The sequence below is a fragment of the Enoplosus armatus genome, chromosome 20 (genome assembly GCF_043641665.1).
Source record: "Enoplosus armatus isolate fEnoArm2 chromosome 20, fEnoArm2.hap1, whole genome shotgun sequence".
Classification (NCBI taxonomy): Eukaryota; Metazoa; Chordata; class Actinopteri; order Centrarchiformes; family Enoplosidae; genus Enoplosus; species Enoplosus armatus.
The window spans coordinates 2,981,512-2,998,299 of NC_092199.1; the positions used below are offsets into that span (position 1 = coordinate 2,981,512).

A 16,788-nucleotide genomic window follows, 5' to 3' on the forward strand; every position below is an offset into this window, starting at 1 on the left:
CATAAGTACAAGTACAGGAGTATTATCAGCAATATGTACTTAAAGTATCAAAAGTAAAAGTACTTTTTCTGCAGGCCCCTGTGACTCATATATTATTATTATGTATTATATTAGATAATTAATTCTGATGTATTAATGTGTAAGTAGTATTCTACTGTCGTGGCTGGTCAAGGTGGAGCTGGTTTTAAATACTTCATATACTTTATATACAGTTAATTGTTTAGTCCCGGGCCCCATGCTGTTTTGTAAAGAGTCACAAGCCACATTTTCTTTAGAACCACTAGTTTAATATTTAAAAATGTGTTGTATTATTTTATAAGCTTATCATGTTTTTTTATGTAAAATCTTATTCTGAAAAGAAAGTACTGTTAAATAAAAGTAAAATATTCGACTCTAATATGTAGAGGAGTAGAGGTTTAAAGTGGCATAAAATGGAAATACTCAAGTACAAGTACCTCAAAATTGTAAAAAAAAAAAAAAGTACAGTACTTGAGTAAATATACATAGTTACTTTCCACCAATGCATCATTCCGTCAAATGGAAATATTCTAGATGCATTGTGCATCATTTTATACACATTTCCCTAAAATTCAACCTGACATATTTGGTGTCTTTGGAAACTTTGGGGTCTCCACTAGAGCTTGAAATAGTGTTTAGGGTTTGATTAATGCCTGACTTTCCAGCAGGCTGCTACTTGTTCAGGGGCTAAAGGGGACTCTCTCGTATGATGCGTCTTATGAACTCCAAGCTGGACAGAAATGAAAATGGCTCAAACGTTGCCATCGAATCCGTGCACGTACAGACGGCAGTGTCTCTCAAGTGACCTAATTTCAGGTCATTTGAATGTAAACTAAACTTGCAAAGTAAGCATCCATTCACTGTCTGTGATTTGACGCAACCCATGCAAAACATCGGGGTCACTCACCTCATTCAGATGAACTTTTAGAGCCTACATCTCCATCTCTCTGTCTCTCTGCCAGGTTAAAGTAATTACTTGAGAGAGAGTTGTATAACAGGAATGAGAAAATGCAAATACTAAGATGACTTTATTCTGCGTCCAAATTCCACATTAAAGCAAGACTGGGTTTTAAAGCGAGGCTGATAAAGGGAATTTATTTGCTGCTGCACCTCTCAAGTTCACATTAACTCTGATGTCAGTAATCTTGATCTGGACTGGGCTGGCCTGAAGACAGAGTCCCACTAAATCACATGGCTGCAACATTTACTCACTCATGCACTTAGCTGGGCAGGCGTTTAGGTGTGTGTTTGAGGAGGGTGTGTGCTCGAGGGGAGAGTACAGAGGGACAAGGTGAGAGAGAGAGAGAGAGAGAGAGGGAGGGAGAGAGATGCTGCACCTGTCCCTGATCACCTGAGAAGAAGAATTAAAAGGAAGCAGAGAGGAGGTGAAGGATTTGTCAGCATGGCGGGACAGTTTCACATCTGAGAGAATCCCCTTCAGCTCGTCATCAACAAGGTAAGAAAACACATCTGTGCACCTTAAAGCTGTTTTATGTCTCTGATCTGCTGCTGCACAAACTGCTCCTGTTGGTTTTAAATGACAACCGAACGCACATTCGCAAAAGAACAGATCCAGTAAAAGAAACCCATTTGGTTGAATGTAATGTTTGGTTTATTGACAACTTTCTAATATATTTATTAGATTTATAAGATGCAACATATCAGAACGATGAAAGTCTGGGACGTTGTTGTCATCTTCATCAAGATGGTACAGCTGCAACTATTATTCTGCTAATTAACTATTTAGGAGAATTTGCTGCTTTTCCTCATCTTACATAATAGTGAATTTAATATGTTTTGGTTTTTGACTATTTGTCGAACAAAACAAGACATTTGAAGGTTTCATCTTGGGCTACAGGGGATTGTGATGAGCTTTTTTATATTTATATTTTATAATATTACAAAATAGGAACTAAAAAAACGAAATGCTATATATTGTAGATATGTTATAACATGACTGTTACTGTTTATCTCAGGTTGTTTCAGCTGATGTCATTGTTTGGCTGCATGATGTTTGAGCTGGTGACACTGTTTGCGTGAGAATAAGATTTCTACAAGCTCAGTCTGAAAGTTATATAGTCATAAACTCAATAACATTTCTGGACCTTTTAGCCTAAGAATTGTTGATTTAATGTCCCAAACGTCTATGTCCATTAAGAAAACAATAAAAATAATTATAGACACAAATGAATATTATTAGGCAAAGAACATCCCAATAGCTTTTCATCAACTCATTCCACTTTGCTGTCACGGGTCAACAGTGAAGCTGGCAGAAGGGACGAAACCTGAGAATCTAATGAACCTTCAGCTCAGTTATGAGGGCAGCTCAGTCCTTGGTGCCCTTGGAGCCTCCTCTCTCTCTCCCTCCAGCTCAGACTTTGTGCTATTGAAAGGCTTTGCAGCTGGTTAGTGATTTGTGAACGTGGCCGCGGTGTTCCCCTCTGAGGCTTTGCTGAGCAGCTCACCCACACATAACAGAATACGTGGTAACTTATTAAAGAGAACTATGGAGGGCCTCCTTTATGTCAACAGGGCTTTTTGTCTCAAAGGTCACATCTAAGTCAAACATGGAATACTAAAAGAAATATGTGTGCATGGTGTGCCACCATGTTCTCTTACGAACACGGTGTGAAAGTGCTGCTCAAGCCCTCGTGGTTACTTTGCTCTGCAGAAACTGCTTGATGAAAAGTCAACAATACCATGTAAACGCTCTGTAAACATTTGTCACAGAGGAACCTGTCTTTTGTCAAAGACCAAACACGTCCATGTTGCTGATTTCAGCTAGAAAGAAACGTAACATTAAAGAAGCAGAGAAACAGCCGCTGGGGAACTCATAGAAGTTCATCCTGGTCAGAAACACTATCTGTTACCTGAGCGTCTGCACACAAGCAGGTCAGAAATAAGTGTAATTAAGCAACACTGGGCCGAGAGGTAACAGTAGGTCCAGACTAATGAAGCAAAAGAGCTCTTACGTAAAAGACGAGTCCTTAAATTACAATGTTAAACTTACTATTCAAACCTTATCACAACATTAAATCCAAAATCTCCTCCATTGTTTCCTGCGCGGTGTCTTCCCTGAACCTCGGCAGTACCTGTGCGTGCCAGGTGCTCCACATCACATGCTTCAGATAAGAGCAAGACGAGTGTTTCAGAACATGGACTGTGTATTTGCATAGGTGCTACATGATAAACTGAGCACACTTCCTGTCAGAAGCCTCGTAAAGTAGAAATCGTAGCATTTGTAAAACTCATAACATTTGGTTTTTATAGTCAAACACTGTTTATATTTCACTTGCAGATCAAAGCTTGAAGTTTAAATCTGTTTCAAATGCATTCAAAAAGATTTCTACAATTATAAGAAACAAGATTTGGAAAAAATTTAAAAGCTGCAGAAACAGCAGTAAACGTCACAGTTTTAATGATGAACGGTCTTATTTATTCACATTGGTGTTGATGTTACAGTTAGAGTGGCTTTTTCTTTCTTTTCCATGTACATTTACATTGTTTTTGGACATGTTTTGCCTTTGATAGACATCGTTTGGCCTATAAAAGAGTAGAAATTGTGAAAAATGACCGAGGTGACTCATTAAAATGTCTCTTTTTGTCCGACCAACAACCCAGAACACAATAATATTCAATTTACAATAATGGAAGAAAGTGAATGCCGCAACGTCTCACATTTTCGGTATTTATTGCATGAAAAATGACTAAAATGATTAATCGATTTTCTTTAATAGCTGCTGATTAATTGCCAATGATGCACATAAAAGGTCATTCTTGACCTTGGAAAAATAAAAGATGTGATTAAGAACCTCTTTATTAGTTTAATCACATCAAAGTAAGAGTTTTTTGTGTGTTAAGAGTGTTTCCGGGGTTGTTTACATGTGATATTTTATACAGCCTATCATAAACACTTGACATCATCATCATCATCATCATCATCTGAGTCAATATTCATTTCATAAGGAAGTTATTTTAGTCATATTTTAAGTTTCCATGATAGCTGACTAATAACTCATAAACCCATAAATCTGAATTACTGTTGTTTTGTGATGCTGACAGTTGAGTCTCCTTCACTTTGCTGTTACATAACCGAGCTCCTGGTTCAGCATTAAGACAACAGCTTTCTTCTTCATCAGTCAAAGGACTTTTTTTTTCTTTTCCTGACTTCATATCAGATCACATGGAGGGGACAGAGGATACCGACACTCATTAATTTATCAGCAGAGTGTCAGGTGTCCTCCCCCCGTCAGGTTACACCTTCTACTTATGGAGATGATGACTGTCTGCTCTCTGAAGATCCGTCTGACACATGTGGACATTTACTCAAGTTCTGTACCTAAGTACAATATTGAGGTACTTTATTTGAGTATTTCCACTTGATGCTTCTTCATACATTTATCTGACAGCTGAAGTCACTTTACAGACCAAGATTTTACATACAAAACATCATACATATCAAAATGAATGCACCAGTAATAATAATCTAACAATGAGTACGTTTACTTTTAATACTTTGAGTACATGTTACTGATAATAATAACTTACTACAGAGGTTTTCTCATCAGACAGCTGAAGAGTCCCTGGAAATATATGACTGAATAACAGTTCAGGAATGAGGCCATAGATGGGATTTTAGAAGTACTGAGGTCATAAGTCCAAATTCCCCAAAAGGAGCTCAAAAACCCTGAGAAATGTTTGACTATCCAGAAGACGTCTGTGAAACGTCCTGATTATGAGGTTGAAGGTCTGCTGTTGACATTGGAAATAGTAATTTGATAAAAGAAAACACAATCAAACAAGGTCCACTTACTTAGATGGTTACTGCCGTTGGACGTGAGTTTTCTTTGGTGTATATAATTTTTTAAAGTCCAAATTCAACATGCGTAAGTGTAAATTGAATAAATCCTCTTCCACAGCTGAGATGTGCAGTGTTTTAAAATGGAAGTTTAAAATTCATCAGATGTGAATGGCTTCATTTATCTTCATTTATCATTTTCAGTGCATTTTATCTCCCTACATGTTGCTGTTTCAAAGCCTTCACATATACCAGATTCCTTTCTTATATATTAGAATAAACAATAAAAAACTATATTTAGTCTAAAAATATGTCAGAATCAGCCTTCAAACCCTGACATGAGTAATTTATGTGGCTGTGGAGTATAAACTCCTCTGTAGAGGACATCACTGTGGTGTCTTCAGTTGTAGCTACAGGCCTGTTCAGGGTGGCAATGCATTTTATTGTCCCTTAATGAGACGGTTATCTGAAATGTGCAATAATAAAGTTGTTAAAGTTTGTACTCTGTGCCCTTCAGGTCTGCCTTCCAGTCTCCGTTGGTGCCATGGCTGATCCAAGCTGGTGGAAGCTGACCTTCTCACGCAAGAAGAAATCTGAATCTAAGGTCCTGTATGAGATCCCAGCTGAGTATGGCAGCAACACCGGAAACAAAGACCACTCGAGCAGTAATAACCCCCCCGCAGACCACATGGACAGCCAGTTCAACGCCAGGCTGGAGAAGATTGTGGATAAATCTGCCACCAAGGGCCGCCACGTCAAGGTCTCCCACTCTGGACGCTTCAAGGAAAAGAAAAAGGTCCGTGCCACGCTGGCCGAGAACCCGAGTCTGTTCTCAGAGCACAACCTCAGCGACGAGAACCATAAAAAGAAGACTGACAAATAGCACACAGGCTCCCAAAAAACATGCACATGCTCGATCACCAACGTGTCATAAATCAGTGTCACACTTCTAAAAGCTTATGGGAGGCTAAAACACATACAAGCACAACCGTGTGGCCCTACACGTGTGGATAAACACTTGTCACCAGGCAACACACCCACGTAGATACTGTAACCATGTGGACTCACACCAGTACAAACAACTGGTATCAGCAGACAACCATTAGACATCCACCGTTAAACAAAGTACCGGAGACCTTCTCTTTTTCTTTTCTAACTTTCTGTGCTCACATTGTTGTTATTTACAAATGATCGGTGACATGAAGAAAAAGTCTCCTGACCTCATGCAGTAACATTAATGTAAATTAAGTTTTTTTATTATTATTGTTATATCGAATTAAACCACATTTTTATTTATGTCTTATACGATCAGTACACAAGCGAAGAAACGTCTGTAAACATTTTTATTACATTTTTATGACCAAAGCAAATAGAGACTTGATTTTAATGACCGTGTCTGAAATATTGTGGATACAAATATGGTGAATTAAAAAATAAATATGCTGTTTATAAAATATTTTCTGGAATCCTAAAGCAAAATAAAAAAATTGTATTTTGTTTTTAATAAATGTTTCAAGATGAGTTAATATATAAGAGTACTTTGTGTTTGTGCAGGTGTCTGCAGACAGGGAGACTATACAGATATAAGTACATCACAGTTATTTGCATTATAGATCAATGATTTAAGCGACTTAGCGTGTTACTCTTGGTTTTGGTTGCAGTGGGTTGTTTTTTCACCTGAGCCTGTGTGTGCTGGTTTTGTCGACATGGAGATCGTAAGCAGACACTGACATTTGATCCGCTGCAGTGCCTCTACATTTTGTAATAATATGGCAGTTCAGACTGACCGCAGATCAGACTGCTAATCAGCTGGTAGTGCCTAAGCTGCAATGGAGGAAGTACTCAGATCCTTTACTGAAGTAAAAGCACTAATACCACACTGTAAAAAAGTACTCAGTGCAGTGAAATGTCCCCTGTTATATACTATTATATATTCTCATTAGAGTATTATTACTCATGCATTAATGTAAAAGCAGGATTTTACTGTTGTAGCTGGTTGAGGTGGAGCTTGATTCTGGATTAATCTGCTGATTATTTTCTCCATTAATCGATTGTTTGGTTTGTAAACATTCTGCCGGCACAATGACCCAGAGTCCACAGTGACTCCTTCACAACGCAAAACAGTCCAAACCTCAACATTATTAACACGTTACAATTTTTTAAATCATTCAACGGAAAAGTAGAAAATCTTCACATCAGAGAAGCTGGAACAATTAAATGTTTTTTCCATGAAAAATGACTTACATGATCAAAATAGTTGCCAATTAATCGACTAATTGTTCGAGCTGTGTTTGTATAAACTGTCAGGTTGTTTAATTAATAACAAAACATCACATTTTCTTTAGATCTTCATATATTTTGTGTACAAAAACCTTCATTTGTAAAGTAACTAAAGCTTTCGGATAAATGAAGTAAAAAGTGCAATATTTCCCTCTGAGATGTGTTGGAGTAGAAGTATAAAGTTGCATGAAGTACCTCGAATTAGTACTTAAGTAACAGTACTTAGTTGCATCCCACCACTGTGCCCGAGTATGTAAAGTAAGTAAACTTTGTCTGTTGAGTCTTTGATGTTGTGAAGTGTTGCTGACATCTGCTGGTCAAACACGCTCTAAAGTCCTCAGATACAAATTAAACTTTATTATTCCAGTTAATTCAAGTCAAAATAACATTCTTATTCTTACATCAGTAAACAACAAACAACAAACTCATTCACAAATAGTACAAGACAAACATATTACACACAATCGTTGGCACAATTCAAATCATCAGCTCTTTTAATCTCCGTTTTAAAAGGCAGTCGGACCCACTGTCTTGATTTAAGATGCTTACATTAATCCGTCAAGAAGAATTTAAGAAAGATTGATATGCAACTGTAAAGTCATGAGAAGGTTCCTGGTATGTAATCAAAAACTGATCATAAGGAAAACAGAGACAGCGCTCAGTTGTTCAACACATTTCAAACTAATCGTTAACCTAAATTAAATTATATGTTCATCACTGAGGAACATTAGAAACACCTCACAGTATAATAACCGTCACTAATTACAATAACTGCTTATAAACTCAACACAAACAACTGTCTCAGCACTTTGTCTCTGTCTTCCCTGTAATTAGGACAAAATTATAAACTGTAGTTCTTGTTAACTTTCTTGGAACTTATTAGGAAATTACAGACGTGGAAAATCAAGTGTTACCAATAATTTCTCAATAAAGTTTGAAGTTGCATCGATGGAGAAATATTGTGACTCTGCTGCTAAGTGGACAGTCAGTGGTACAGCTTGTGCTTTTCAAGAAATGAGACACAGTTTCCACGTCGTAAAAGGTTAACAGCTACTCTGCTGAATAACCAGCTTCACTGTCAATCATTATTTGACAAGGTGGAGTTTGCTCTCCCGTGTCGGTCAGCAGACTTTCTGTGCACCACGCAGCCTCTTCGGTTCATAATGCATGGAAAATATACAGCTGTGCAGGTGGTGACACAGCTCCGATGTCCACTGAAAATATGAAGTTGTGTTCTGCTATCAAAGACAACACACTGACGTTTGGCTTGTGGATGAATCCTACACACAGTAGCACCTATTTAATCAACATCAAAGGGTTCTTTACACATGAGCAGTTACTTTAAACGAGGTAAAGTTGGTGAATTTTTATCAGCCTAGATGACGCTGACATACGTCTGTCGAGGTACTTCTCATGGGGACAGCCGCTGGTACACCCAGCCTCCCTCTGCAGAGTGCTGAAACTCTCCCAGCTCAGACGCTCCGTCCTCCGGCTTGGTGAAGACGATGCGGTCGTGGAGTCTGTTGGTCTGACCCTGCCAGAACTCGATCAGGTAAGGCTTGACGATGTAGCCGCCCCTGTTAACAGAGGACGGTTGGAATATTAAGAAAAGCCTTGCTGTAAAAACGCATTCGCTTTCTAGCTAAGAGTCAGATGAGGAGTTTGACACCGCTCTCGTATCTGGAAATATAAGAGGAAGTATGCAGCTGCCAATTAACATAAAGCCTGGAAACAGTTAGCCTGGCTCTGTCCAACGGCAACTAAAGCACAGAAACACATTTTCTACAGCACATAAGTTATATTTTTTATCTCGTTTGTTACGTGGGCTTATGTGCCAGGCTAAATCTTGGTCTGGAGCAGTTACTTCCTGGAGTCTCTACCGGTTGCCTGGCAACTGCTTCCAGCCAAGACATACTTCAACACATAACCCCCCTGTAAAATCATTTCACACTTCAGGTTTTGTATGGATTTAACAAACGAGATACAGCATGTTATTTGGTGAGATTTTGTTAACTTGGGACAGAGCCAGGCCATAGCTGTTTCCCCTTATTTCCAGTCTTTATGCTAAGCTAAGCTAACCAGCCGCTGGCCTTATATTATATATTATAGCCTTATATTTAACAGATATTGATCTTCTCATCTAAATCTCTGCGAGAAAGTGGACAAGTGCATTTCCCAAAACGTAGCACTATTGCTTTTAATATCACTTATGGAAAGTAAGTCTCAAACCTTCCCCATCATTTTAAGATTATATAGTTTTCTAAAAGTAGTGCTTACCAGTAGTCAGGCATAGGCACCTCTGTGTCCTTGTACTTCTCCTCCAGTTCTGCATTTTTCTGCCTGAGATACTACAAAAAAAAAACAGACATTGACAAGAAATTAAGGCTTTAACGTCCATGCATTAGCTACACAACACGTATAGTTTTGGTTCTTACATCTCTGTTAGGAACCGGAGTGCTTTGTCGGCTCACAACAGCCCCAATCTGGCTGCTCTTTGGTCGGGAGTGGAAGTAGTCACTGGAGCTCTGGAAGGGGATTCGTTCCACCGCGCCCTCAATACGAATCTTCACATCAAAAGCAAAATGAATAGACTTTTATTGTCGGAAAATGTATTGAAATAATATCAGTAGGACAGAATTTGATGAGCACATGAACGACGCTGACCTGTCTGTTCAGAGGCTCCCAGTAGAAGACTAGACATGCATGTGGATTGCTCTCCTAAAGACAAAGAACAGATCAGACGGGTCAAATTTTCTCAGTCCAAAATATCAAATTTACAATTATAAACACAGAGAAGAGCAGCAAATCATCACATTTGAGAATATGTGACATTAGTCTTGGATAAAATGACTTTAAACGATTATTTGCAGGGAGAAAGAGAGAACAGTTACTCACCAGTTCAGATCCCTTTCGGCTCTCGTAGTTGGTAAAAAAACGGAAACCTTCGTTGCTGTAACCTTTCAGGAGAACCATACGAGCAGACGGACGTCCGTCTCTGCACAGACAGAAATAAGGTTGACATTAGACGGTGAAAAGGCGAAAACAAATAGGCTCTTTCATTTCAAGAGGTGGGGGCACCTACTTGGTGGCAGTGGCAATGCACATAGCATTTGCCTCTCCAATTTCAGGGCACTTTGTGGCTTCATCAAACCAGTTTCCAAATTGTTTGATTGGGTCCAGAGATACAAGCTGACTCTCCTCAAAACACTGTGAAGGGAAGAACCAATTATATATACATGAATGCACTGAGAAACAGACACCAATACTCTTACATACACTTCTTGCAGGCCTTTTTTTTTTTTTAAATAGGATGTACAGGCCTGAAGTCAAAGTCAAGGTCTGAAACATCTGGAGCATGAAAACACAGATACCTGCTTCCTCCAGCTGTATCACGTATTCAAGGCAACCTCGCTAGATTAAAAACAGTACACATTGCAGTACTTGTACACCTAACATTGGATTTATACCATCATAACCTTGCACTCAGACAGACTGGACAGTGGATTAAGTTATATTTCCCCCCGACACAGGTTAAGTCCAGTATTTTGAATGCTACTCACCTCCTCGTCTCCTTTGTATTTCTTCCTCATGTCACTCAGGTCCATGTTTGTACGGTCACTCGTTGATTTCCGGTAGAAACTGAGTGCCAAAACGCGTTGTCGACTTACTGTCAAGGAGGCATGAGACGGAGGATTTCTACCTAAGAAATGCCTCAATAAATTCGTACTGAGTGTGCGCCTCATGCTTGTCAAACTGACGCTGACGTAACCGCGCAACCTCCCTTACGTAAAATATGTGTTTTGTAACTGGACTAAATGTTTAAGTTTGGACGTTTTGGACGATTTTTAAGGTCATGTTTTTCCCCATTAGGCTTTGGCCATGAATAAATACAGCAGATATTATTAAAACACAAAATCCGAAAAGCGATGCGTTGTGCTGCATTCAAGTTCTGTCTGTTGGTACGAGGAACCGAGTGGGAAACCCGTTAACATCAGCTATCTTAGCTAGATAGCTAGTTGTATCCATGGATGTAACGTTAGTGTCTCCCAAATAAAAAAAATAATACATTAATTTTCTAATGTTATCTCCCATCTGCCGAAAAGAACTAATGTTACACACAAGTGTCAACAAAGTAGTGGTAAAATGGCGGCAAGGCCACCATCGCTGGTAGTTACAGCCAAATAAAATCCGACATAAACACTGATACAACCGACTTAGGTACTAACAAATTCGCTATATATTATTTTTGTATCTGAATTCACTTTTTTTGGCGAATATACAAATATGTAACACGACAAAATACATTTTTGTCGACAGGGCCCTGAATGCAGCATTTGTGCCGTCGTCACTTCCTGAATCCCGGTTCCTGTTAAAGATGGCGGCGACCTTGTGTGTAAAATTACTACCGAAACAGGGTAATGTAGAGTCAATTCTGCATTTCTAGCATTGGCTGTCTGTCTGTAGCGAGTTAGTATTTTGTTGCTTGTTTTTCTATAACTAGCTAAAGCTAGCACTGTTAGCTATGCTTCAGTTCAGCAGCTTATCAGATAGGCTCGAGGTGTTTAGTTAGCCAGTGTTAGCACGGCAGACTTTTCTTTCACACCAAGTTGAACGTTAGCAGATGTTTAACAGACTTTGTGCCTTTCAGGATGGCTTCCCCTGACACAGAGTGTGCGACACGGCTCCAAGGCTGTGACTCGCCACAAGAAACCGATGCACATCCTCAAACAGAAGCTCATGGCTGTTACAGAGTATATTCCTCCCACACGGGTTGTTCCTCCAGGCGCCTATCCATCCCAAACCAAGAAAGTCCAGGAGGTAACATCCCTCCCCTTCTCGTCCTTTCCCTGACATGATTTTAAAATGTCTCTGCCGTCCTCATGACAAGAAGGACCAAGAGCCAATACATGACATTGTTAGTGAGCTGCACATCATACGTGGACAAAAGTTTGGGGACACTAAAACTGCATTAGTGGAGTAGAGCATTAGTGAGGTGACACTGATGTTGGGCGATAACAAAGTGACTTGCATTAGGCGTTCCAGTTCATCCCATATGTGACTGTGCACAGGGGATCTGTCATGTTGAAACTGTTTTCTGTCATTGCAACAAAGGGGCCTAGTCCGAACCATTAAAGACAGTACGAGACTGGGGTGTCCACATACCTTTAGCCATGTAGTGAATGTGAACACCTTTGCATCTTGATATTGGATCTGTTATAAATACTGTTCTCACTAATTTGTTTCAGCATAACTTGGAAAATGTAAATATTTGTAAATGGGGCACACACATCAAATATCTGGTCATTCATTGATCAGTCTCTGATGTACGTCATAACTTTGGCAACTTCAGACTTCTTTTCATTCTATCAGGATAGCGCTTTGATGTTAGTCCTGAAGAGGGATTTGAAGAAGGTGTTCCAGGACTGTAAGATGGTCGCTGTGGTCCAGAACAACGGCAGCAATGCTGAAGACATGATGATTCTCAAGCACAGACTCCACAAACATGAAATTACTATCAAGTTCTTCCCCAACCAGGTAATGCTAAAATAGTTTTATGTGTATTTTTGTGGCTAATTTTTTTCCAAGCAGTAACAATCATGCACAGTGAGTTCATCATGCAAGCAGCCTGTCTGCCTCCCCCTTTGTATAGTAGCTTGCTTAGGTGAAGTTATTCTTTTTTTAATGCCTTTATTAGATAGCAGACAGCAGAGAGATGAGGAAAGACATATGATAAAGGTCCCAGGCTGGGGACTGGTTCATGGATGGTTCTTGCATTATTATTGCAAGACTGTATTTTAGCATTAGCTTTTTAAAACCATAAAAACCAGTATGTGGATAGAGGAACAGAAAGGACCCTGACCTGTTGCTGGTTACTAGTTATTGTTTTGTTTTATTCATGATGGGATATTACACACAATTCAGTTTTAAACTATTAAAATTCTAATCTTTTAGTGAACCGCTGCATTTGTCTCACTAATTCTATCCCCACAAATGAATTCCAGGCTGTGAAACAATGCATCATCTCTACAGCTGAAGTACATTAGTAAAATAATCAAAGATAACAATGTGACTGAGACTGAGATCTCCTCTGTTTCCGTCTATCAAAACAGGTTATTCTAATCTCGAGTCTTTTTCAGGCGATGCGGTCGTTCCTGAAAGACACCGTTTACTGCAACATGGCTCCTCTGTTCATCGGTCCTACAGTTTTATTTGTCAGTAAAAAACCAAAAGCGAAGGAGATGCTGGCGACTCTGAGGGCCAGCCCACAGATGACACTCCTGGGTACGTTTGTCTTCTGTGTCTGCATGCTAGGAGGAACGTTGTAATGCAGAATGAGCATTTTATGATGTTTGCTACAGACAAAGATTGCACAGATAAATACATGAACTCCTAAAAGCTGGGCTGCGAGTATCTAGTATTGTCGTCACTGATTAATCTACTAATTATTATTATAGAAACGTCTCTATATAGATATCTCAAATCACTAGGGATCAAATGTATGTTGTCAAAGTGAAAAGTCCTAAGATACTGAATTTAGAATGACAGAAAATTCTCACTTTTAAGAAGCTTCAGCCAGCAAATGTTTCTTAAGATAACTTTGGTCTTCAATAATTAATAAAATATTTATAAAAGATTTAAAAGTAGGATAAATCCAACATGCCTGGATCTCAAGGCAAGAGCATATGATGTGATGGTAGAAGAACATTTAACAGATTGTGATCATTTTACTACATCGCTCGTCTGTCAACAGGAGCCTGTATAGACGACGCGCTGCTGAGTGCACAGGGAGTGTTGAGCTATTCTAAACTGCCGTCAGTGACCGTTGTCCAGGGCGAGCTGGTCAGCGGGCTGACGATGCTGACCTCCTGCACAGCCTCCATGCTCCAGCGCCACCCGGCCCACCTCTCTGCGCTGCTCCAGCAGTACGTCAAACAGCAGAGCTCGGACACCGCCGCAGAGGAGGCCACGTAGAGCTTCAGAGGAACTTACAGGGACTGTCGCTGATTTCCAGCTGCTTGGATTGACGAGGGACTGTTGGGTTGGATGCTTCAGAATTTATTTTAATTCAGTACCAACGTTCCAGGCAAATTTTTAAGATTAGAATACATCTGCAAAGAAGTCTATTGTTCACTCAATCTTAAAGATTTAAGTGGAGCTGTTCAGTTGGCACTAAATTCAGCTAAATTGTACAATGTGCATCCGCCCATAGGAGCACTATGGCTTCTGTGAATGAAGGAGTCTGCAGACTTTTTTCTGTGCACCTCAACCTCTTAATGGAAGTCTTGGATGGACAGTGCTGCAAAAATGTCAATGATGTCCAAACAATTTCTTTATTTAAGGATATAGTCACATATAAATAAACTATGTCGACACAATCTGTTGCTCAGTCTCATTTTGTCGGATTTAAGAATTGCAGGATTTGTCAGACATGCATTCAAAAGGTGAGTTTTTGATTTATTCACATTTTGATTTGCCCAGTTGACACATACAGTGATACAGTACCAGTCAGAGTGGCAGCGTTGTTGTAAGGCATAAGTGGCATCATGAAAACCACTCCAGCCAAAATAAACACAAGTGGTCACAGATCCCGATATGTTAATCTGCAGATTACAGCATGTTAATCTGGGTCTATAATGGCCTGCCTCTCTGAGAGACGGACATTACTCAGGCAGTCACTGCAACAGCACGCTCCTCTGCCAGAGAGGGAATGTCTTCACTGTCTTAAAACACATTTTGATTCAGAAACCAAAGTAAAGGCCATTAGTGTCACTATATTGACTGATCAATATAATGATTTTGATATTTGATCACAAATTGACAGACAAGGAAGGGTCGCATGCACCCTTAATATAATTGTATAATTGTGAATAAAGGGTACATTAGGAGCTGCAGTGAATGATCGACAAATAAGAACCAATATCAACAAATATGTTTGTTTTTATGTAAGATTATTAACACATATAAACCCATTAAAATGCCATCGTGTATAGATTCCATCACTTACTGGTATTATAAGTCATCATTTAAGGTCGTAACGTTTTGCTTCACGCTTAGAAGTGAGTAAACTAGGTGTGTAGAGTGAGTGGAGGTTGGCTGGATTTACCCCTCCACCACATCCCCGCTAGACACTCGGTAATTCCAGCTAATGCGGATAATGCCCAGGACGCAGCGCGCACGGCGCGCGCCGCCTGCGACGCACAGCTCTCCTTGGATTTGGAGGAAGCTCGTGTCACCCACCGGCAGAGAGGGCACGTTCCGAGAGATTATGTGATCAGAATTAGTGATTATCTGTGGAGATAACATGTAGTTTGACTCTTTTTTTTAACGGTGTTCGATGGAAAAGCGTTTCCTTCGTCGACATGGTGATCTCCCGCGGCTCCCTGAACGCCACATGAGACACTTGTTGGATCGGAGGACTGCAACAGATGATGAGAGCCGGAGGTGACTTTCAGGTGAGACTTCTGCGCTCATATTTAAACATATGCTCGCTCAGAAAACACGGAACACAAATGTAAAAGTTTAGGGTTCAATTCTGATGCAAATGACCGAAACAAACCGCCCGAATATTTAATATAATTGAGATATTATATGTAATATACTGTAACCCGTCGTGAATGCATCGTGGCCCTCTGTTAATGCTGGTAAAATACAAAATAACGTTTGGTTGAAAACTCCCACTCCAGTGTGTGCCGGGTCACTCACTTCTTAATGGGTTTATTAGTTTCTAATAGTTCCACTTTAACTAAAATATTATAAATATATCCGTGTAGCTGCCTCTCTTTCTCTGCTAACAATCACACTTATACTCACTTAGTCTATTTAAAATGTTTGTTCTGCAAATGGAGTAAGGTTGAGGAATTTCACACTCATTCATAAATATTTTATCCGTCACTGATCTTTCATTGGAAGCGGTTTTTATTCCCCAAAACCAGATTATAGCTGTCATAATCTCTGCATGTTAGCCTCGTCCTCTGGCATGATGCAGTTTGGTGGCTGTTGCCAGGCTGCATCCTTCACCTCGGCTGACTTGTTTTGTTGGTTTCCATCTTGTTTAATGAGCTCATGACGTCACTTATCCATCAGTATTTGCATCATATCTCATCTCTTCTGCTTCTGACCAAGGAATTTGTTTGTGCACCGCCCTTTAAATGGTTTATTGCATTTTAAAAGCCAATTATTTGCAGTGTGATTGCTCAACATTTCCTGAAAGTGCACAACCTCAACTGTTACTGTACATAACAGATTTTCAACAACGAGTTTTAAGTGAGTTACATGAAGGTTTTACTTTCTCACAAGCTTAAAATCTGGAATTATCGTTTTCACATAACTTTTGTCTCCATCCAATGAGCCCAAAACCATTTTTTTTAACTTGTAGAATATTCTTTGCGTTCCTTCTTGAGTAAGCGAGCTCAGAAACCTGCAAATCCTTTCATCCTGTTTTCACCACATGCTTTCATCACTGAGGTCAGTTACTCTCATCCCCTGCTGCTCTTACGTAACAGCGAGCCAGGCTGCTTCTGTCCAGATTTAGAGGGATATATCAGTTTGGAACGTAACGCACCATTCATCGACTGAGACGGGCTATACGTCTTCACTGTGAGTCTTTTCTGCAGACTGATGTTACAAAAACAGAAACTGTTCAGGGACAAAATGATAAAAACCTGAACGCAGTGACTTTCCTACCGAATAAA

The 16,788-nt window shown here is 39.7% G+C and overlaps 3 protein-coding genes across 3 annotated transcripts; 2 read left to right on the plus strand and 1 right to left on the minus strand.

Moving 5' to 3' along the window:
• Positions 1-5,360: 5,360 nt before the first annotated feature.
• On the plus strand, positions 5,361-5,699 carry prr15lb (proline rich 15 like b). The gene has a single exon (XM_070927663.1). The coding sequence runs from the start codon at positions 5,361-5,363 to the stop codon at positions 5,697-5,699; it is 339 nt and encodes a 112-aa protein (XP_070783764.1).
• Positions 5,700-8,354: 2,655 nt separating this feature from the next.
• pnpo (pyridoxamine 5'-phosphate oxidase) lies at positions 8,355-10,839 on the minus strand. The gene is made up of 7 exons (XM_070927479.1): positions 10,657-10,839; positions 10,179-10,303; positions 9,992-10,091; positions 9,761-9,814; positions 9,532-9,660; positions 9,374-9,444; positions 8,355-8,673 (listed from the first exon to the last, which is right to left on the minus strand). The coding sequence occupies exons 1-7, from the start codon at positions 10,837-10,839 to the stop codon at positions 8,508-8,510; spliced, it is 828 nt and encodes a 275-aa protein (XP_070783580.1). The 3' UTR covers positions 8,355-8,507.
• Positions 10,840-11,464: 625 nt separating this feature from the next.
• mrpl10 (mitochondrial ribosomal protein L10) lies at positions 11,465-14,472 on the plus strand. Its single transcript, XM_070926593.1, has 5 exons — positions 11,465-11,511; positions 11,745-11,914; positions 12,467-12,631; positions 13,207-13,378; positions 13,848-14,472. Exons 1-5 carry the CDS (start codon positions 11,472-11,474, stop codon positions 14,066-14,068), a joined length of 768 nt encoding a protein of 255 aa, XP_070782694.1. The 5' UTR covers positions 11,465-11,471; the 3' UTR covers positions 14,069-14,472.
• The last annotated feature ends 2,316 nt before the right edge of the window (positions 14,473-16,788 follow it).